We start from the raw sequence: 23,226 nt of genomic DNA on the forward strand, positions 1-23,226 counted from the left end.
TTAACCAGTTCCACTGTAATTCTGAAGCCTTGAGAGTTTGTCCAGTAAAGCCCAGGTTCTGCAGTGTGTGTATGTTATTGTCCCATTGTGTGTAAATGAAGACTGGCCCATTGCTTAATGAGTTGTGTAATTTATCTGCTGTTACGGGGGTGTAATCTTATAAAATGTGTTAATAACTTCTTGGTATTTACAAGTATCGGCTTCTTGGTCGGGCTTTGAATCTGTATTTGCATCTCCAGCTCACACTCAGGGCCAAGCTTTGGTGTTTGTGTATTCGGTGTTTATTTTCTGTGTGAAACTGCGATTAGCAGGATCGCTTATCTTACTTTGCACATGCTTCAAAGTTTGTGTCCCAATTCCCAAAACCACCAACACTGCTCACAAACTGCTCTCCAGGCACAGCCCTGGTGCTGAACCAAGCTGGGCTCTTGCAGAGCACATCCAGATTGTGTTCCTAAAGCCGCTTTCCTGCAGAGAATCAGAGAATCACAAAATATTCTGAGCTGGAAGGGACCCACAAGGCTCATTGACCCAGCTCCTGGCCCTGCACAGACTCCCCAACAATCCCATCCTGTTCATCCCTGCGAGTGCTGTCCAAGCTGTCCTGGAGCTCTGGCAGCCTTTGTCAGTGCCCTACGACCCTCTGGGCAAAGAACCTTTCCCTAATATCCAACCTAAAAATCCCCCCAGCCATTCCTTCAGGTAGGACTTGGAGCTCTGCTAGTTTAGCCTCAGATATTTGCATTTTCCCATCTGTAGATTGCCACGTGCTGGAGGAAAGGTGGGCAGATGTTGCCAGGTGCTGCTGTGCAGGATGAACGAGCTGAAGAAGAAAGGTTTAATTGAGTGGAACAGGAATTACACAGTGAGCAGAACAAACTCAGGTCTGTTGGCTCCCATTGCTCATCCTGGGATCACAGCCTGGCTCTGCCTGAGCTGTCCTGAGCTGCTCCCTGCACATCATGTTCTCATCTGCCAGCAGACAGGAAACATAGAAATGTCATCCAAACAAAGAATTAGCAGAATGAAGTGCTCAAAAGTCAGTAGTTCCTATTTTCTGCCCCTGCTGCTGACTTCCTGCCATTGTTTTCCCATTCATTTAAACACATTTCACCTACTTGGTTGGACTGGGAGAAGAGTGATTGATTTTGTTGTCTGTGCTGGGTTGTAGGAGCTAAGTGTTCTTGTAGACTTGTCAGACTTTAGGTGGGAAGAAAAACAGCTAAAGAAAATATTTCAGAATTAAATCTTGAGCTAGTATTTCTCAATGAAAATAGAAAAATTAATGCTTTCTATATACTTGTAGAATAAGGTGTAAGAATAAGGCAGCTCTACTTCTTCACCTGTTTTAGATTGAATTTACTATGTGTAGAAATTCTTCTTTCTTTGCTAGGTTTGTGAAGCACACTTGGAGATTTTTTCCCAACACAGGTACAGCAAGGAGCACAGGAACTGAAAATGCAGAGGGTGTTGGAACTCACCACTTTTTTAGTGTCAAATAAGAGAGGCTTTGCTTTAAAAGGACAGGCTTTTCTTGATGCTTCCCCAATTAAACCCCATCCTTTCCTAGCTCCCAGTCTTGCTCTAAAATTCTGGTCACATCTACTTTTTTTTTTCCTGTAGCAGCTCTCAGGCACCTGGGGAACATAATCCAGCCCAGGGCATTGCTGAGCAGTGTTTGTCCCTTGGCAGGCTTCTTTTTATTCCTCTCCTCTCCTGGTGATGCCCAGCCCCTGGAAGGGTCACTAAGCAGAGTTGTGTCCTGCTCCTGCCTTCTCTGTGCCCCAGCCCCCAGCTGTTCTCCAGGGCCATCTTTGCTGTTTTATTTCACATATTCAATCCTTAGGAATGGGGTAAGTGATCTTTCAGGTCATATCTGAACACCCCAGCTGTTACACTGCTGAATAAAATCAATTTAACAAGTAAAGAGGTTAATCTTTTTATCTCTGGTCCTGGGCACAGGAGTTCTAGGGATGGTTTCAACAACAGTGAGCAGCAAAACTCCCCCCAGCTACTTCAGACAGGCGTCTGGGATTTTATTTTTTAAGTAAATGGTATTTTGCTAATCAAAAGAGTGCCTTGTGTGCAAACCTGACACAGCTGTGCTGTTTGTTCTACCTCTGTATTTCCCCTCAGCTTGAGCTGTCATGTTGAAAGCTAAATTGGTGGCTTTAGATTTATCCTTTTTACAGTAGTAACAGCTTTGCTTTTCAAGATCTTACCACGAGTGTCTGATGTGCTTTGTATGAGGGAATGAAGCCAGAAAAGTGTGTTCTGATAGAAGTACCTGCTGCCTTTGGTGCAGTGAGACTGTGCCCAAGCCTGCTTGGTTTTTTTAGAGCTAGATGGCCTCTGAAGAGTTTAAAAGCCACCTGATGGCTTGTGCTCCTCAGCTGGTGTACTTTGGCTCCTGGTGCCCAGCAGTTTTGTTGGCAAAGCAGGGATGGATTGTCCCAAAGTCATTGTTTGGGAGCAGTGACCCAAGGAAACAGAGGAGCAGTTGCTGCCTGTTAAACAGGTTGGAAACTCTTAGCTAAGATATTCAATTTTAATTTAAAATCTATTTTTTAAGTAACCCCGGAGTATGATCTATGCCAGCTTAGTTTCTCTTATTTTTTTCTAGCCCCATCTATTTTGGGGTTTTTTTTGTCTCAAGAGATCAGGTCTGGGGGCAGTTCCACTGGATGGCTCAGGCTGGAGGGATCCCCAGAGGGTCCCTGGTGCCACCTCCCTGCTCCATCCCCGAGCTCAGGGCACAACAGAGTGTCCCTGGTGCCACCTCCCTGCTCCATCCCCGAGCTCAGGGCACAGCAGAGTGTCCCTGGTGCCACCTCCCTGCTCCATGCCCGAGCTCAGGGCACAGCAGGGCCCAGCCTGCTCTGCCATGAGCCCCCCGAGCCCCTCTGGGCTCTGTCAGGGCTGGGCCCTGCCCAGGGCAGCAGCTCTGCCTCCTCTGAGGGGAATTGCTGGGCTCAGGCCTGCCCAGGGCTCGGGGGCCATGGCTGGGCCTGCTCTGACCTCTGCACACAGGGACAGACAGGGAGACACAGGGACAGACACGGGGACAGACTGGGGGACACAGGGACAGACAGACAGGGACAGACTGGGCTGGGCTCAGGCCCAGGCCCTGCCCGGGGCTCTGGGGCCATGGCTGGGCCTGGGGAAGATGGGCCTGCTCTGACCTCTGCACACAGGGATGGACAGACAGGGGGACACAGGGACAGACAGGGGGACGCAGGGACAGACAGGAGGACGCAGGGATAGACAGGAGGACGCAGGGATAGACAGACAGGGACGGACTGGGCTGGGCTCAGGCCGTGCCCGTGGCTCTGGGGCCATGGCTGGACCTGGGGCAGAGCTGGGCCTGCTCTGATCTCTGCACACAGGGATGGACAGACAGGGGGACACAGGGACAGACAGGGGGACACAGGGACCCCCAGGGCTGAGGGCTCCTGCTCCTCTCCAGGCTGAGCAGCCCTGGCTCCCTCAGCCTTCCCTGGGCACCGAGATGCTCCAGGCCCTTGCTCAGCTCCGCAGCCTCCTCTGGTCCCAGGAGCTCCAAGTGTCCATTCCTGTCTAGAAGCTACAGCCTTAAAATCTGCTTTATTTCATATTTACGTGTTGGATGCTGGGGAGAGGATGGGGAATGCCATCCCTGCGTGTTCCAGATCACAGACCTCACTGTGCCCAAGCTGGAGGAAGCCAGGTTTCCTCTTGGGCACTTCTAAATTTTAAGGCTTTGCTGAGGTGAGCAGAGAAGCTGCTGAGAAGTCAGCAGAGCACACAGCTAGAAATGCCCCTTGTCACTCAGCAGCATGCCTCTGCTGGGAAGGTTTCTCTAGAAATACCACTGGGGATTAAAGCCAGGGCGTTTCCATTCGTGTCTCCAGCTTGAATGATCCTGCTCTGACAGCAGGCAGAGCTTCCTTTTGGTACCATGAATTCACATGGAAAATAACCAACATGGCCTGGGTTTTTTCCTCCCCTTCTGCCTCCAAGGTTCATTGATTTGGGGAAGGGGAGAAGGGAAGGTGCTGAGACAGGGTGGTTAAACTCTGACATCCCCTTTGTAACACCAACCTCCTCTGAAGCATTCCTGGAGAGAGAAAATGGAGGCTGTTTGTGCACAGTCATCTTTGAATGTCAGATGGACTTAATCCAAGTTATATTTACCATGACTGAGTTTCTCTCTGCCTCCCATGTCCTCCTTCAAAATGATGAAGTGTTTTATGCAAAGTGGATTCTCAGCTGTAATTGCTGTCTTTGCTAAGAGCCTTAATAGTAGCAGCTACTGGATGAATCATAGTCCATAAACTCTTGTGCTGTCTCTAGGAAAGGGTCTTGCAGAGGTGGGAGCAGCAGAAATATGAGGAAGCAAAGCTGTGTGGTGGGATGGGGGAGACTCTCCAGAACCATTGTTCCAGCTCATTTCATGTGCACTCAGACGTGTTTCCTCAAGTGGGGCTGAGGTTTCTCATTCTCTTCTTGCTTCACACCTGCCTTGGTTTCCTGAATTGCCCCTGCAGCTCTTCTGTCGTGAAATCAAACTTCAAAATAGACCCAGTTATACAAATCTTGTGGGAAGAGCTGGTTGTCTCTACACCAGATCTGTGGGGAAACCAGATAAAGGGAGTGGAACCATCCATCTCTGCTCTCTGCTCAGTAAAACAACAACAAGGTTCAAGGAGGCAGATAGGAAATGGTAAAAGGAAGAACAGAAGTGTTTCAAGTGACAAATCCCAAGGTTATGTCCTTGTCTCCAGGGAAGATTAATCCTCAGAGTTGAGGATGATTGGACTCTTTAAAGGCACTTAAATAGAAATTGCAGTTGGCTGGATTCACTGATATCTACATGAAGTAATTAGAGAGGCTTGTGTAATTCTGAGGGATGTGGCCTAAAAATGAATTTGTTTAGAATGTCTGAATGACAGACACTCTCAAATGGATGTTTTCAAGCCTGTTATCAGACAGACCTGCCTCAAAGTGACTCTTATCAAAAACCAAATGTAAGCTGGCATCGGCTTGACTGTCCCGGGCTGAGTTTGGCACCTGCCTTGCTCTCTCTGTATCTTCCACAGTGCTGTAATTTTTTTGATGTTTTTTCACCAAAAGCCATCTGGGATTGTTGTTTTGAATGAATACTCCCAGAAATGCACAGTGCAGCAGTTTTTCTGTCCACCTGAAGAAAAAACCAGTGTAACAAATAGAGTACTTTGTCTTCTTTTGACACAAAGCACCTTTTTATTTCAAGACTGAGTTTTTTAAAACTTAATGTCTTCATGGGCTGCCTGTGTGTCATTTCTTGAACATGACAAGTACAGCGTGTAACAGCAGAAATTCTCTCTTCCATGTTGTAACTGGGTTTGCTGGTGAGTATGTAATGAGTGGACTTTGTAAGGAACAGGCAAGCTCTTTGTTTAGTCAGGAATTGGTGAGTGTGGAGAAACGGTGACCTCATGCCTTCTTGAGATTTGAGGTTTGCAGCTATGCTCTGGTCCCCTTTGCAAGGAGGACTTGACAAATGGGGGAAGCCAGCAGCAATATTTCACTGGGCTTTATCTGCAGTTTGCAGCCCCTTGCTGATCAATGGGGAGGGGCAGCAAACAAGCAAAGGGTAAACAAGGTTTGGTAACTGCTTTAACCCCACTTGTATTGCCTGTGCAGTGGCAAGGAAACAGTTCTGGCATGAAATAGCTTCTCAAAGGCCAACTTAGCCTTCTTTCACTTTAGAGAGCAGAGAAAATTGCCTAAAGATGCAGTGGTAGCTGCTGTGCAAGGTTTAGAGCAAAAAAAGGAGAGTGGTTTTGCTGTGACAGCCATGGTTTCAAAGGGGCTGTGAAAAGACAGACTCATTCCTGCCTCCTGCCTTGGGAGTGAATTAATTGTACTGCAGGTACATAAATTCTGTGTGAGAAGAGGCATCTCCACAGAAATCTGAGTGGTACTGCCCAAATCAGCCTCCCACTGAAGGGCTGAGGAGAGGAATTGTTATTTCTTTGTGCTCTTTTCAACTGGAGCCCTTGAGTGAGGGTTTTTGTTGATCAGGAACCATCTCAGCCTGGAAAGGTGTACTATTCTTTATTTCCTCCCCATGTCAATGTGTTATAGTTGTTTTGCTTTTCTCTTTTTCAGCCTGCAGCCCATCTCTTTCCCAGGGAAGTCATGTTTCTTACCAAGAGGGAAACAACCAGGGATGGCATTTCTACTGCCCCTAAACCCCTTGTTTCAGAGTCACCAGGATGGGTCAGGTTGGAAGGGACCACAGTGGGTCACTGATTTAATCTTTTACATTCAGACAGCTCTGGAATATCCCCAGTGAGGGATCCTCCACACCCTCAAAGTTGACTTTTCTCTCTGTGTTTGATAATTCCCCCTTTGTGTAGTTCAGTCACTTCTGCTGTAGAATTGCCAGGTGTTTGATTAACTTCATAGTGAATTCTGTGCCTGCTGGAAAATGTGTTGTCCCTGCAAGTCGCTTCAAGTTTTTTGTCAGTGAAACAAATTGGTTCAGCAGCACCAGGCTGCCTCATTTATCCAAAGAGATCTCAGAGCTGCTGATGTGTAATGAAATTAAGGTGGTTGTTCACTCCACGCTGGACTTGTTACTGAGAGTGAGTAATGTCACCAGGAATTAGTGACCTCAGCTCCAAATGTGGTATCTGCTGAAAAATAGATGTCACTTCTCCAAGCTGGTGAGCATGGGAGGTGGAGAACCAAGTGTTGTTTCAACACCCACATTCTTGTGGGTGAATCACAGCCATGGACCCTTTCTGCTGAGCCAAGATGACAATGGTGTATTTACACCACCACTGACCTGCTAAAAGTGGAATATCAGCCATGATACTGGTTGGGGTTTGAGTTTTTCTTAATCATCTTTGACATGAAAAATGTAATTTGTTGTGGCGAATGCTCACAACCTCTGACTGTCAGGACGTGCTGAAGTACCTACAATAGAGGCGGTATGATTCAAAAAGAAGATTGATGTTTAAATATTTGCTTCTCCTGGGGAAAAACATAATCTGCCTGAAGAACAAAACCATTTTTCCCCTGCCTGTGAGCATTAATTTCTGGGAAGGGACAAAAATGAATATTTTCCTGTGGATGTACAGTGCCCAGATTCTGTTCTGTGACCAAGTGCCACATGGGAATGTGTTACAGTTCTGCTTGATTAACTGGAATCCAAAATCCAGCCCAAGAGCTCCCAATCAGCCTTTCCCTGGCCCCTCAGGTAAATCAGTGAAACCAGACCTTGCAGAATGGTACATGAGAACGTTCCACTGCTGCTCACTCCAGAGCTTCTGCTGGGTCTTTGCAGGGACTCCACATGAGTGATGAGTGATGAGAAATTCAGCCTGGGTGCCATGGCCAGGACATCCCTCCTGTCTTTGTGCCAGGGAGGGATGGGCAAATGCTGGAAACTGAGGGAGGAATTAGAGTTTTTCCTTCTCTGATATGAGCCCCTTTGGGTATCAGTTTCCCTTTGCTACAGGACATTTGAATTTAGCCATTGCCTAGTTTAGTTCTCCTTAAAAGTTCTTGGGTTTTTTTAATTGCGTCACATTCTTTGCTTCTTGTTCATGAAAAACTTAACAGCGCCTTACAGAGTTGGCTCTTCTCAGATTCCAGAGATGTCAGAGAGGATTCTTCTGTTTGGAGGTGTGGAAATCTTCAGTGAAATAATGTATTTATTACTTCATTTCCTGAAATATTTCGGGTCCAAACTTGAAACTGTTCAAGTGTACATAAAGCGCTGGCAGGCAGCTCCTGCTGAGGGAGTGAGCTCATCCTCTGCTCTGGGGAGGCAGCTAAAGCATCAAATCCAGAAAAAACTGCATTGTTTGTGTGCTGTGCCCTCCCTGCCATTCCCCAGCACTGACAGTGGCAGCTCAGGTGAGACCCCACCTGCAGAGCTGCCCCAGCCCAGCCAGGACCTGGAGCTGCTGGGGAGACCCAGAGGAGGCACCAGGATGGGAGGAAAGGCTGGGAGAGCTGGGGTTGTTCACCTGGACAGGAGCAGCTTTGGGGTGACAGCTGTGGCCTCACAGTGCCTGAAGGAGCTGCGGGAAAGATGGAGAGAGAGTTTTACAGGGACCTGGAGTGACAGGACAGGGGGGAATGGCTTCAAATTGCCAGATAGAAGGGTTAGATTGGATATTAGGAAAAAAATTTACTGTGAGGGTGGGGAGGCCCTGGCACAGGGTGCCCAGAGCAGCTGTGGGGCCCCTGGATCCCTGGCAGTGCCCAAGGCCAGGCTGGACAGGGCTGGGAGCCACCTGGGACAGTGGAAAGTGTCCCTGCCATGGCAGGGGTGGCACTGGATAAGTTTTAAGCTCCCTTCCAACCCAAACCATTCCATGATTCTATGACAAGCTCCTTTAAGGGCCAGCAGAATTCTTTCACCTGCTTTTGGAAATCTTTTTGGCTGCCCCTGGATCCCTGGAAGTGCCCAAGGCCAGGTTGGCAGCTGGGATAGTGGGAGGTATCCCTGCCCATGGCAGGGTTTGGATGAGATGCTCTTTAAACTCCCTTCCAGCCCAAAGCATTGTGTCATTCTATGATATACTTCTGTTAATATTAGTGTAGGTACAGCTTTTGAAATCCTTCTGGCACTTGAAATGTGCCACCCTTTTGTTTGGCTCCTTTGAGGTCACCACCTCGATCTCACCTCACTCTTTCCAAGAGGAATGTGGCACTCCTGTCCATCAGAGAGCCGCAGTTCTGCTCCACACCTGCCTTAATCCCACCAAGATTTGTGAATTCTCTGTTTGAACCTTCTTAGGAATGACCCTGCTCATCTCTGTGATGCTGCTTTACCAGTTTGTTTACATTCCCATGAGGAAGGTGAGAAAGTTTTTTTGCCGTGTCCTTTCAACTCTTGGGTTGATGAAAAACCATTGTAGCTGATGTTAGTTATTAGTTAGTTATTTGATGTTAGTTATTAGTTAGTTATTAGTTAGTTATTTGATGTTAGTTATGGATGTGGGGTCCTGCAAACCTCTGACATTGCCAAATGGGCTTTTTTTATTTCTTTGTTTGCAACCCTGCTCTCCATTGAAAGAAAAGACACTCTAGATGTGTCAGGAAATTCCTTTGTTGTACTGATGACAGCCTAATTCTATCTTTAGCTTCAAATTCTGGAATTGCAAGGCCCAGCCTTCACTTTATGAGAACAGGGATGACCTGGAGGAAGAACTTTCCTAGCAGCAAGGTTGTTGTTTCCACTCTGAAAGGATGTTAATTGATCAGCTCAAAGATACAACTTCTCCTTACAAGTCTCGCCTTTCTGAGGGGAGGAAGAAACTTGCCCAAAGCTAAATATAAACAAGGTGCAGTGGAAAATGCACATGTGCCTGCTGTGGGAGTGTGAAGTGATGTCTCCCTTCCTAAAGCAGCACGAGCTGCAGGTTAAGGGAGTTCAGTGAGCAGTTGTAAATCTACACCCTGGTTCCTCCTGGTCATGAAAGATGACTCCCAGGCTCTGCCATGAGTGGCACAGGGTGCCCTGTGAGCTGCCAGGTGCAGTCCCTTGTCACAGACATCTTGTGTGAAAAATCCTTTCCTGAGAAGCTGAGAGACCTCAGGAACAAAATGTAAACATTGATTATCTGCTGCTGTGGAATGCAACAGGTGAATCTTTGATTTGCCCATGTTACATGTTTGTAATTAATGGCCAGTCACAGCCCAGCTGGCTCAGACAGAGTCCAAGCCACAAACCTTTGTTATCATTCTTTGCTATTCTATTCTTAGCCAGCCTTCTGATGAAATCCTTTCTTCTATTCTTTTAGTATAGTTTAATGTAATATATATAATAAAATAATACGTCAGCCTTCTGAAACATGGAGTCAGATCCTCATCTCTTCCCTCATCCTCCCACCCCTGTGAGCACCATCACATCCCCTCTGCCCATCCAGGCTCCCTGCAGCACTGCTCACACCTTCCACTGCCTGGGCTGCAGCAGGGAGGCAGCTCTTGCAACAGAGCACAAGGTTCCTCTCTGTTCCCAGGCTACAAATACTCCTCCAAGTGACCAATGCCTCAGGAACCTGGAGGCTTGTTGGAATTTTTACTGCAGGTGCTTGCAGGAACGTCTGACCTGAGGGCAGGTAAAACCTGTTCCCCTCTGCCATGCACACAGCTCCTCCCTGTGCATTACAAATCATCTCTGCTGTCTAATCCTCATTCTTTTCTCTTCCCAGCACAGTGTAAGTGCTCTCCTGGGATTGCTTTCAGTTCTGGGAGGCAGGCAAGGAGCCAGTGGCAAAAGGAGAAAGGTTTTTCTAGTGCAGGCAGATTTTTAACCCTTAGGTCTGAAAGGAGCTGCCACGAATCTCTCATTTCTTGGGGTTTCGGGTCTCCTGTTACAATAACTCTTGTCAACTTCACAGATTTGTTTGCTAAGTGTGCTTGATTTACTTATTTTTATAATACATGTAATTAATGCAGCCCCTTTGGGCTTCTGTCATTGCATTTGATCTCTCTGGTGTCTCACAAACAGACTTTTCAAGCTGTCATTGAATCCTTTACATTTCAGATGTAAACTTGGAGTTTAAAGAGTGGAGAAGGTGGCTCTTTGTCCTGGCCATGCCATCTCCATCATTCTCCTCAAACTTTGATGCCATTTGGGCTTCCCCTTGCCATTCTGTTTTCACTAACAGGGATCAGACTGAGGAAATTGTATAAATTGTGGCCAGTATCAGATGAGAAGTTGCCTGGAACCCTGAGGAGTGTTGTTCCTGTGCCAGACTGTGAACCCTCCTAGCTCAGAATGTGTCTTTTCCAAGCAATTGATTGTTCTGCCAGGAGATTACACATAGCCAGTCCTTTTTCCTTTGGGCTGGTGATCATTTTGATTTACTGTTGTCACACATCAGTGAGCAAAATCTAACTGGCAGTGTTTGCCTCTTATCCGAAACTTGTCTTTTTTGATTGTTGTGATCATTTCAGCATCCTTGTGCAAGCCTTAATCCACCTTCTGTCCTTCCCTTCCCTTCTCCTTGGCTCAGGTTCTGGATGTCATCCTTCAAGCCTCTGCTTTCATCCATAAAACCTTAATCAAGCACTTTTTGTGGTGTCTCTGCCTAATCCAAGCTTACTTAGGCCATGGAAAAGTTAATTTGTGGTGCTGGGTGTTGCTTATGTGATGAAATGACAATCTCAGAGGAGAGAGCTCTGCCTCATATGACATCAGCTTTCCAGTGAGCTGTTTAAAAAGCTGGATTATTTTTTTTCTTGTAAAGCTGTGATGGGCCATCATTTCAATACTAGTAAATACTTCTGATGGTGAGAACAAACTTCCTTTTATAGTATCCACACGCTGCTGTTTTTACTGAATCCAGCCTGGAGCTGTTTCCTATTTCTGAGTGTTGGCTCACACTCGGCAGCTCCTGGTGTTCACGTGCTCTGTCTCCCTCTGTTTCTCTCTCAGCTTTTTTAGCCTTGTTGATCTATTATTGTGACTTTGGCCAGACGACGCCAGCTTTCAGCATTTAATGGGCTGGGAGAGAGCAACAGCTTCCTCTGCCTGTGAGACCATGATGTCATCAGCTACTTTGGGCTCTTTCACCATCCTGGTGCTTCGGTGGATGTGGAAAGAATGCAAACAGCACTTTCCAGATGTTCTCAGGGCAGCTGGAAAACCATACATGGATTGTTTGCTTGGGGAATATTGCTGCTCTGCTTAGGTTCGGCAGTGAGAAGGGTGATGAAAGCACAGCTCCTGTGCTGTCAGGTGTCTCCCAGAGGGTTGTTGGGGTGTTAAGTGATGGCACAGCTTATTCAGGACTCCAGCTGGGCACCTGAAATATCTTCCTACCTGCTCTCCATTCCTCTCTTCCCTTCCTTCCTCCAGCTTCAGCTCCTGAGTGAAGCACAGGATCCTTCTGACCTCCTGCAAGGCAGATGCTGTTTTGTTCGTGCAGTTCCTCAGAGTTACCTCAGCAGATGAAGATAAAGAAGAGAACAGTTAGCTAGTTTTTAAACTCCCAGTAAAACATTTGATGTAGTAGGAGCTCCTGAATAAACACAGGGGGGTTTCATCTTGGTGCAGTGCAGACTGGGAATTTGGAAGCCCTCTCCAGGGCTGGAAAAAGCATCAGCTCTCACCCACTTGTGGCATATCCAAAAAAGTCTATTTTTAGGGAGAAGCGGTCACTTCCTTCTTTAGGGTGGGTGGGTGGGTGTTTTTAATGCATTAATTAATTTTTATTGAGTGATGGAAAAGCTGATGTCAGAGCTGCATTGCGGTTGGGCGTGCAGGGGCACAAGGTGGTAGGAAATAACACAGCTAACACATGAGGGCAGGGAGAGTTTAACCATGGACAGTTTAAAATAGCCCAGCTGAGCCCTATGGATATTAAAAACTATGACTGAATCAAAACAACCATCTAATATTAAACTGGACTTAGCTGGGGGAGGAACAAACCTGTTGGGTTAATTTCTGTTGTTGTATCCAATGTCCAAGGGATGTTTTTTGGTCTCAACACCTGCATTTCTGACTTAGGGGTTATCTATTTTTGACTTGGCAGGGGCAATACAGGTTGTCTTTTACTGGGGTTTTTATTCAGGAGTCTGTAGAGTATTCTTTCCTTTTTACAGTGGTCTATAAACTTGTCCAGCATGACTTCTTGCCTGGCTGCTCTCACAGTTCAGATTGCACAGATCCACAGCAGGGAGGGGGAGGGAAATGCTTTGGAAATGGGAGCCAAGGCAGAGCACAGTTACATAATTGTACAAGAGAAAAGGAGGTTTTTTTGTTTTGTTTTTCCTTCCCATATCCTCCTGCCTACTGAAAAAATGTTGTTGGAAGGCTGGATGGAAAAAACTTCAGCATCGTTCATCCCTGTGGGGGCATGAAATGTATTGAAATGTTCCACCTGTTTTATGGCTGGTGCTTTTCCTCTTTCAGGTTTGACATCTACAGGAAGGTGCCAAAAGACCTTACACAGCCAACCTACACAGGGGCCATTAGTAAGTAACTTCTTTTTGATGTCCTTGCATAGCCCTGGTCTAAAATTAAAGATTGTTTGGCCTCTCTGTCTGCAGGAATTCTTTTAAAGGGATGGTAAGCATTGGAAAGGGTGTCCTTTGTTGCTGAGGCAGCTTGTTCTGCCCATCAAACAGCGGAATGGTTTGTGTGAATTCAGAACTGAAGCATGGTTTGGGTTGGAAGGGGCCCCAAAGAGCCTCCAGCTCCAACCACTGATAGGGATCCACTCTCACTCCCATGGATCAATCCACAGACTCTGGCTGATACACATCTCTTGCCTTGGGCCCCTTTTCCTTCCTTCCTGCTCCTGAGGGAGGCTGGAGGCTGAGTAATGCCATTTCACACAATGATGTGCAGCAAGCTGGCTGGGCAGAGGGCTTGGTAAACATTGATCAGGCTGATCCTGCCAGGCCTGTCATTGCCCTGCTCATGCAGCTTTCCTGTCCCTCTGAGCGGGGACTTGCTTTGATCAGGGAGCTGTGCCCCACTCAGCCATGCTGGGAGATGGGTCAGTAGTCTTGTGTGTCATTGCTGACGTGAGTGATGTCACATCCCTTGGTGACAGCACGCAGGACTGAGTCAGTGCCAGTGAATCAGGACACAAAGGAAAGCCCTCTGTGAGCTGGAGAAACTCCTGCCTGTGAGCATGGCTGGAGAACAGGTTGGTGTGGAGTCTCTGTCCTTGGGGATGCTCCAAACAACCAGAGCTGGGCCTGAGCAGCCTGCTCAGAGCAGGGGAGTTGGGTGGGATGGGCTCCAGAGAGTCCCTGCCAGCTTCAGCTATCCTGTGCTTCTGTGGAGATAACACATTTCCCTAAATATTTACTCTCAGTCCTTGTCCCCTGAGCTCTCCTGGCCACTGAATTCCTTGTATCCCAACTCCCGTGTGGGTTTGCTGAAGTTGGGAACAAAGAGCTTGACTCAAACTGTTTGGGAATTCAGGGGCGGATGAGATTTGGTGTTTTGAAGGAACACTTTGAACTGGTGAGTGATCCTGCCTTCTCTGCTGTTTTGGAAACTCAGAGTTCCCACACTGCCACTGGGCTCCCTTTGAGAATTTGTCTTGTTATGAATCACCTGCAAAAGAGTATTTTAGAAGCAAAAAAAACCATCAAAGGCCACCAGAGTTTAGGCTTTCAGATCTGCAGTAAACAGCTCAAGTGATAAGTGTGTTGTGGGAAGGCTTCAAGGTTGTGACTCTTACTTACAATTATTAGCTGACTTATTTCTCTCTATTGTTATTTACAGCTTCTCAGGCTTTGATTTTCTTCTCTAACTGGTTCTCCTTCTTTTTCTCACAGTGTTTTTAGACAGCCTGATAGAAGCTTCTGAACCACACAGGCAGCCAACAAACTGGTGCCTTTGCCTGAGAGGATCTTGTGAGCAGCTTTTCTAAAGGGCTTTTTTCTGTCTGACCAAGCCTGTGGCTTGTAATTTGAAAGCCACTAATCAGGTGTTGTAGGAGGCCATGGATGAGACCAGCCCATTGCCAGGCCAGCTGGGAGCCTGGGAAGGTTGCATGACCTGGTGAAAAATTGCTTTAGGGAAGTCAGCTTGTGTTAACACTGGGAGCTTGAGTGCAGGGGAAGGTTCTGCCTCTCAAAAAAGCTTTTAGGCTTTAGTAATCGTGTGGAATTTCTATGACTGCAACTTTATTTTGGCTTTCTTTAAATCCTCCGAGTTTTACAGAGCAGATATAAAATAGTCCATGATATCCAGCTATTAATTTAGGCCTTTTCCATATGATTTCTGCTGAAACCTTAGTTCAGTATCACTTCTGTGCTGAAGGCTTTCTGGGATAGGAATGGACCTACTACAGGGTTTCAGCAGTGACTTTTGGATTGTGTAAAGGTCTATTTTCAAAAACAAAGGTTGAGGTTTATTAGGGAAGAAGGCACAGTTCAGATTACAGAAGAAAAGAGATGGAAAAGAACAGCTCTGCTCCTCACCAGGCTGAAGGGGCCAGGGCTGAAGGGAAGGAGCAGCTAAGGGAGACGAAGTGTTGGGGGATTTTGAGGGAGAAGAGCAGGTGGTCTCAAACATGAGCAAGCTCAGAAGCCAACTGGAGTTACTGAGCCTTTCTTAGGTATGGATTTTTAACTCCCAGATTTGCAGTGAATGCTTTATACAAGATACTTCAGATCTGTGTGGCAGCCGCTCAACTACAAACAAGTTTTTTAGGAATGAAGAAACCAAGAATTGACTTGGAGTGAAGTTTGTCCAGAACAGCAGAACCACTGCTGAGGGCTTCTCTGGGAAGTGTGTAGAAGTCACTCATTCCTTTCTCTCAATAAAAGTCCCTTCTTCAGGCAGCATTCCTGTCGTGCTGTTGACCCTCTTCCACCAGTTTTTCCAGGTGCTCCCACTGTGTGTAGCATGTCTGTGGTGCCTGTGTGACAGACGTGGTGACAGCGTGGCCATGTTTGGGTACAGAGGCAGCAGCAGCAGCGCTCCTGGCTGCCTGACAGTTGGCATCTGGCTGGGCAGGAGCTCTGGGGCTCTGGAGAGGAGCCTGCAGCTGCTGGCACCCTCCTGCTGCCCAGCCATCGCTGTGGATGCATAGTTTGCATGCACATGTTGTATGCACACATGGAAACGTTATCCAGAAATACTCTGTGCTGTTTGGGGGCTGGAGTTTTAAATACACATCAGGAAATATCCGAGTTATGATTCACATGGCGCCTGTAACAGGACCCGTTCCTTGTGCTTCATAACAGTTTGCTCCACTGAATAATAAATACTATTAATTTTATGCCTTAATATAGACATGGCTCCATGTTCTCAGTCTGTGTGATGTGTTAAACACTTTGCCTTTCTCTCATTTCTCCTGGGGTGGGGAGGCAGGGCCAGGAATGCACGCAGCTGGGGTTTGGAGTAGAAGGGATAAGTACAAAAAGGTCAGTGCAGGAATACAAACCTTGGCAGAGTTTCCCATCCTCTTGGGATTGCAGATTAGCACTGTGTCTACACCAGCAACCTTTGATATATTGATCATGTTATCATATTAGAGCTTTAGAAAACCTGTCTCAGATGTTGTTGGAGCTCTGTGGGAACGTCGCCGTGCTCTTGCAGCTAATGAAGCTTTATGCATGAATTGTTTGATTCTGTCTGATCCCAGCCTTTAATCTACTTTTCCAAATATAATACACTTGTCAAATGTGGGTGGGTAGGACTGCACATTTGCATGGAAGCAGGTAAAAGCCTTCACTGTGAAAGAAGCAGCTGAAGCACCCCGTGCATAAATTCCTGTGCTGGGAACGTCTGTGCCTGCAGCTCCAGCTGAGAGAGGAGCTCCTGTTCTGCAGCTGAGGAGATGCTGCCTCTGGAGAGAGTAACTGATAATGCTGGCACATGAGCCTCATGCCAGAAGCTCCCCCTGCCCTGGAAATGTGTGTGTAGAAGAGTTGAGCAGTGCAGTGCCCTGTTTCCCAGAGGGTGCTGCAGCAGATGCCTGAGAAGGAGCAGCAGGGGCAGGTTAAACACTGCGCCAGGCTTTGCTCAGTTGGCTCCTGAGCTTCCTAAGCTGCAGTTGGTACCTTTGTGTTTAGTATCCCTCAGTGGATTACTTCCTCAGGGCATGTGTGATTCCTTTTTGTAATCTAACAGGTTTTATTTCTTAAGCAACCTCAGCATCTGTAGTCAAGAATCCTCAGAATTTAGTTGTGTAAAGGAAAACCTTCCCTTGTTTTTAACCTCCCCTTTCCATGTAGTTCCCATACTGGAAGATTGTTCCCCACTCACCTCCTTCAGGCTGCTCATGATTTTATATCCCCCTCTCATGTCCACCTTCAGTATTCTCTTTTACAGCTTCAAAACTGACTCTGTGGTTTGAGGACTGGGAAAAGCATTGAGGAGCTTTGAAAGTCAGTCCCTGCCAGGCACTTGAGGGCATTCTTGCAGAGTTTTTTAGATATAGCTTAGTGGAATTTTACTGTGCTGTGTTTGGTAAGTATTGTCACGAACCTTCACTGCAAGAGCTGAACTGAAAATGGACTTGAGGGAGCAAGTACTGGAAAAGAAGAAGGTATTTTGATTATATAAGTGGCAGAGAAGGAAGTTTAAAAATTGGAGGAGAGAGGAAGCTGTGGGAGAGAATTTAGTTAAGAGAGTTAGTAGTAGCAGGCTTTCCTAGAAGTGCTTGAGAGCAGAGAGGTCTGGCTGATGCCGTGGAAAGCCTTTATGGGATTATAACAAGCAGCAAGGAATATGGGAAGCAATTAAAGAAAAAAGGGTTGTCTACGTCAAACACTCTCCCTGCACCGGCCAGAGATCAGAGATCTCGCGTCTCTCTGTCAGTGATCAGCACTACAAACACTGGATCTACTCATGTGCTGCCTTGGTTTTTTTTTTGGGCTCTTATGTAGGTGTGGATGTTCTGACAAGAATTTGCTGCTGTGCTTTGAGCAGAGCTTTCTCCTGATGCCCTGTGCCAGGGTCTCAGCAGCTGTGTGCCCATCTGAGGTTTCACTCCAGGATTAATGGCCCTTCTTGCTTCCTGTTTTCCTGCTGGTCTTTGGGGGTTTTTTTTCCTCTCTTTCCTCATCCTAGCTAGGCAATAATAAAGTACTGGAATGCTCTTCCCAGGGAGGTGGTGGAATCACCATCTCTAAAAAAGACTGGACGTGGCACTGGGTGCGATGGTCTGGTTGAGGTGTTAGGGCACAGGTTGGACTTGATGATCTTAGAGGTCACTTCCAACCTCATTATTCTGTGATTTTTTGGCATCTGTTAATCCCTTGCACTTTAGAGTGGGTCAATAAATGAATCCACAGTTGAAATTACCCTGATGAGGAAGGGGAAGCAACGCATTTCTCTTTCCTCAGAGCTGGAAGAACGAGGCACGAGGCTTTAGGTCACTCAAGGCTCTGTCTCAGTACTTGCCCTCAGCACCTCTTTCCTTCCCTTGCCTCTCACGTTCTTTACCAAGGGAGTGATAAAATTGTTCCCAGCCTGTTGTTACTTGAGCTTCCCGAAGGAATGGGCAGTCAGGCTGTGCAGGTCATGTGGAATAAAGTTGAGGAGCGTGGCTTTTTTTAAAAAAATGTATTTCCCAACCCTAATTAGTGGCTCTGGTAGAGTGGTCATTTCACAGAGGGCTGTGCTGGGATGGAGGGGTTGTGCTGGGATTGTGCTCTGGCTGTCACTCAGTTCCTGCTTTGCCTTTCTGTGAGTGATTCCTGGTGAATTTGGTATTGTTTTTAACACAGGGACACACTGCAGCCCTGTCCCCTTGAGCTGGCACATCCTTGCCTGCTCCAGTCATCCCTGATCCATGGGATTTACAGCTGTGCTTCCTTCCAGCCCCTCCTGGGTGGGTCACTGTCACTGCTGCTTCAGTGTCCCTGCTCAGGGCTTGGAGTAATTTCCTGGTAAAGAGCAAACAATAAAATTCCAGCTATTTTGGGTTCCCTCCATGCAATTCCGGGTTGGAATTCCTCAGAATTGTTGTCTGGCTACCTCACAATTCCTTCAGTGGGGATTTTCCCTGTCTGCAGACTCAGCAAATGGAGAAATGAGAGAAGTCAGGCACTGGCTGCACTACTCCAGTATTGCCATGTCTCTGCTGTCCAGCTCTGAGGTGCCTTTGGAACACAGAGCTTTGGAACCTGACTGAGAGCCAAAATGTCCCCTCATCCCCAAAATAGTGTGAGGAGACTGTGTGCCTTCAAAGCAAGGAGGTGCTGGTTTCTTTTTGCCTTCTGGAGGTTTTAATAGTGATAAAATTGAGAGCAAAGGCTCTAAAGAAGTGATGCTGTCAAGAAGAGGGATTGATGGCACACCAGCACTGTGTGCTGGAAAAGGAGAGTGTGGGAAGATGGAAAGCATGACAGAAAAAGTGGCCCAAAAGTGGAAGATACCCCTGTTCTGGGAGGCTTTTCTATTATCTAGAAATTATTATCTTATTAATAATATCTCTAAAATATTATCTTGCCTGTAAGCAGAATTAAGACATGCCTTTGGTAAGTCCCAGGGATGGGAATGCAGTGGTCAGGATTTTATGTGAATTTGAGAGCTTTTAGTTTTTTTTCTTGTGTGCAGAATCTTTTGGTGTTTGCTCAGTGGGAAAGACACAAGTTTGATATTTATGCATTCATAAAATAATTGAATTTTTAATGGTTCCTCAGGATGTTTGGATATTGGCGTGGCATTGAAGTCACTGCTCTGGTGGACTCCTCTTGGTGAAGGACTCTAAAAATTGTTAATTCTCATTTGTGTAAAGGTGGCATTGATATGGCTGTGTGAAAACAGTTTTTGTCTTTGTTACACATACAAAACTAACCTTTTCCCCTCCTTGCCTCTGTTCCAGTCTCTGTCTGCTGCTGTCTCTTCATATTGTTTCTCTTCCTGTCTGAGCTCACGGGATTCATAGCCACTGAAATGTAAGTAAAAGTCATGTTTTCCCCTGTTTGTGTGCATGTGAATCTTTACAGCTTTACTGTTATCTGAAAGAAATATTCCTGTCATTTCACTAGGTCATTTAGTTGCCTAATGGGTTTGGGATTCCTTTAGGTTGAGTCCAAATTCTCAGACAATAATTCAGCTTTTTAATTTGCTAAAATTAATAGGCAAACTTGGTTCTGAACTATTTTTGATAGAGGATCCTTTATTAGCTGCATGCTGGATTGCATAATTAGCAGCATGGAGAAATGGATTGCATCAAATAAGAATTATTAATTTAATATCAATAATTGCTTTTTTTTATGATGTCACAGCTGAATCTCTGATTCATGCAAGTAGTTTTATTAATGTGTGAATTTTTTTCTTCTTTTGTTGAGCCTTACTAGGAAACCTTATTCACAGGTTTTGTGTCTGAGGACAAGTTGCCCCAAGTGGTGTCAGCTGTGAGAAAATGGAAATAATTTCTAATTTTTAAAATTATTCATTCAACAAGTATGAAGTACTTATTAACACCGAGTTAATCAGATTTTTATTTTTTCCCTGTGTTCTCATGTTCTTCGTGCCTCAAAGTAAAGTTTTAGTAACTCTTAACACATCTACCTTTGTTTTGGGCTCTAGGAAACCTTCTCCATCACCCTGCTGATGTGGCAGTGAGCTCACTGAGTGTGAGGCACAGTTCCTGGATAGTTGGGAAGGGTGGAACTTCTGTCAGGCTCACATGATGGTCCTGATAGCCACAGATGTCAGTGCTGAGCTAAAAGGCTCTGAAACCTTGCTCAGATTGGCCATTTTGATAACCAAGAGAGGCTCTTGCATTGTTTTTGTGCAGCTCTGTCTTGGATCAAGAGTATGATTTCAGGAATAATGTTGAGGTTGACTAATGTTTAACTGAAGGCAGGAGTGTAATCAAGCTTGAGATCATTTTTTGTGCCTGTTGCACGTTTACTTCAGAGATGGTATCTCACATTTCTTGCTTGCTCACAGTTTCTTTGACTTCAGTTCCGTGTGTTTGCTTGTGAAATCCGGGGTCACCTTATCAGCCACTTCACAGAGCTGAGTTTCCTTGGGTTTCTTGTTTTAAAAAACACAGAAAAGCTAGACAGACTGCTTCAAGTAAAGCACTGCTTTTTCTTTCTCTCCTCATAGATCTCATTCTCTTGCCTGGTTTTCTTTTTTCTTCCAGTTAATGCTTTACAGGAGGAATTAGTAATATTTACCTAGTTTTGACCCAGTTACTGGAGAGTACAGCTTTATGTAGTGGCAGTTTCCTGACTAGAAATTCCTTTTTGAACAGCACAATTGCATTACTCTGAGGAATCTCCTTGCTTTTTCCTTAAGAAGATGATGCATTTTCCACAGAAATATTGGGAAGTGCTGTAAGCACACTCAGCTGACAAGTTCCTCATTAAGACCTCAGAGAGATGGTGAAGTGCCTTTCCCAGCAGGAGCTGTGTGGGCTGGAGGTGTTTGCAGGCAATAAAGCAGTAAAGTTGGAGAGGGGATGTCACACAAGAGTCTGGGACAAATGACTGCAGGAACCTGATTCGTCACAGGCTGTCCAACACAAAAGCTCACACAAAAGAGTGGGAAAACCTCCTCCTGGTGAGTTACAAGTCACCAGACTCTTGCTGGGAACATTCACCCCCAGCAGTTGTGAAAAGGCTCTCCCAGAACAGCGGAAATGCTTCAGAAAGTCACTTCAAGTCCTTCCCAGTTCAGCCACTTCGAAAGCAGGAGTAAACTTTTATTTTCCGTTTCTTACTCATCGGTTTCTCTTCTGAGAAACCCAGTACAAGTTGTTGTGAGCCTCTTGTGGTTCCCTCTCAGTCAGGTATTACTGGCAGTGAGTTGTGAGGCAGCAGAGCCTCATCACTGGGAATAAGAATTGGGAGCTCTGCGTGGTCTGGAACTTGTGAGAGCTCTGTGATGCCATTAAACTGGGTAATAGCAAATAGCGGGGGAAATACTACCTCAAAAAGCCTTGTTTTCCCATGATCCAAATACTTACACATATATGGAAGATTCCTTATGTGCAAACTGTTCAGCTCTCATCAACTTTTATTGCAAGCCTCAAGGTGTTTTTTTAATATTGAGAGTCTCCTACAACAGATACCTCACCCAGACTGAAGTTTCCCAATGCCAGCCAGAGCCTGGATGATTACAGGTGTGCAGTTACATGGGATGAACTTTCCTGCTTTGTCACTGCCAGCTGTGCTGTGAGACTGCATCACTCTTTCTCCTTTTGTGTCATATTTCCCTCAAAGCATTGACAGAGCCAAGCTGGGTGGGGAGAGCTGCACAGTTCTGATGGCAAGGTGAGCACTTGGCCTGGTGTTTTACATCAGGGACGTGGCAGGTTCCCTGCTGAGCCCTCAGAGCCTGTTCCACAGAGTTATTGTGAGTGGGGTGTGTGCAGGGACAGCTCCTTCAGGGCAGGGGTGCCCACAGGATTCCGTCTCACCCTCAGCACTGAGATTCCCTCCGTGGCTGCACCTCAAGCAAGAGGTTGGTGTGGTTTGTTCAGCTCGTGCTGCAACGTGAGAAAAGAAGAATCTGCTGTGCACCACAGTGACCCCAGACACTCCCAGGCTCCTGCCCAGTGCTGCACTTTCCTGCACGCTCTCAGGAGTGCAGCAGCCTCAGTGCCTGGCGTTACTCGAAATCTCGGTTTGGCCGCTCTTGCCCAACTTCAAAGCTGTTTTTCCTTGACCAGCCCGTTGTGGTGGCATTTACAGTCTCAGCTGCTGAAGGCTTGTCTGGGTGGCAGAGAGCCAAGAAATGACACCCTCATCTCGAGGATCACAGTCACAGCCCTAAACCCAAACATTACCTGTGTGGGGAGGACGGCAGCTGTGTCATAACTCGTGTGGGCATTTCTGATGAGGGCTGGGGCTGTGCTCAGGAGCTGGCTCCAGTTAGGAAGTCAAAGCAAGACACTGCAGGAAGCTCGTGGAAGAGGTAACACAGTCCAAAGGCACGTCCTCTGCTGCTGCTGACGGGTTTCCTGGGGAGACCAGCCCTGAGGAGGGTAGAAAACTCCCAAGTTGCTCATCTTCCAGATTTATCCTGTGACCCTCACAGGCCTGTGAGCAGCCATGAAGGAAATCCAAGCTTGGCACTTAGGTGGGGCTGCATCCTTCCCAGGAAAAGCACAGTGAAGGGCTGGTGAAGGAAAAGAGTCTTTTTCATTTCTCAGTCACAACCCATCATTGCCATTAAGGGGAGGGTGAGTTTAACTCTGGAAGTCAAGGATCCTCTTGATTTTTAGGGTTTTTTTTAGTCCAGACTAAGAGTGACTGAAGACTTAGTGCAAACTTCAGGCATTGGAATGTCCCCATCCCTGGAGGTGTCCAGGGAACACCTGGGTGTGGCACTCAGTGCTCTGGGCTGGGTACAAGGTGGGGATGGTCACAGGTTGGACTCCATGAAATTGGAGGGCTTTTCCAGCCTAAGTGATTCCATACCAAGAACATTGATGAATCTCCTCAAATCTGTAGAAGATAAAGAAAAGGAGGTCTGTGCTTCACGTTTGAACCTCTGAAAGATGAACAGCATCAAACACTCTTGTCCCGCTGAGCCAATGACTGAAATGGCTGAAGAAATTAAGCTGAAGGGTTAAATGTGTCTGGTTTTTCCTGGGAGAAACCAACAGTTAGTTGAGTTTAGAGTACTCTGAGGGCTAGAAGTGGCTTGTTCTGCCTTTAGCAGCCTCCTCATTCCTGTGCTGCTGTGTTGCAAATCAGAAGCATAGAAATCACCCCTCTCTTTTCTAATTAACTCAGATCAGTGCTAGACGTTAATAGCTGGCAAGATGATAATCTCACTGTTTTATCACCCTAATT

The 23,226-nt window shown here is 46.5% G+C and overlaps 1 protein-coding gene across 1 annotated transcript in view; it reads left to right on the forward strand.

Annotated features, from left to right (window-relative positions):
- ERGIC1 (endoplasmic reticulum-golgi intermediate compartment 1) overlaps positions 1 to 23,226 on the forward strand; it is a 55,229-nt gene that overhangs the window by 8,698 nt on the left and 23,305 nt on the right. Inside the window, exons 2-3 of the mRNA XM_074552497.1 lie at positions 12,905 to 12,966; positions 19,293 to 19,365. Coding sequence (XP_074408598.1) covers positions 12,905 to 12,966; positions 19,293 to 19,365 — 135 coding nt within the window. The remainder of the gene's footprint in view (positions 1 to 12,904; positions 12,967 to 19,292; positions 19,366 to 23,226) is intronic.

This window comes from Zonotrichia albicollis, chromosome 15 (assembly GCF_047830755.1).
Source record: "Zonotrichia albicollis isolate bZonAlb1 chromosome 15, bZonAlb1.hap1, whole genome shotgun sequence".
NCBI classification, from domain to species: domain Eukaryota; kingdom Metazoa; phylum Chordata; class Aves; order Passeriformes; family Passerellidae; genus Zonotrichia; species Zonotrichia albicollis.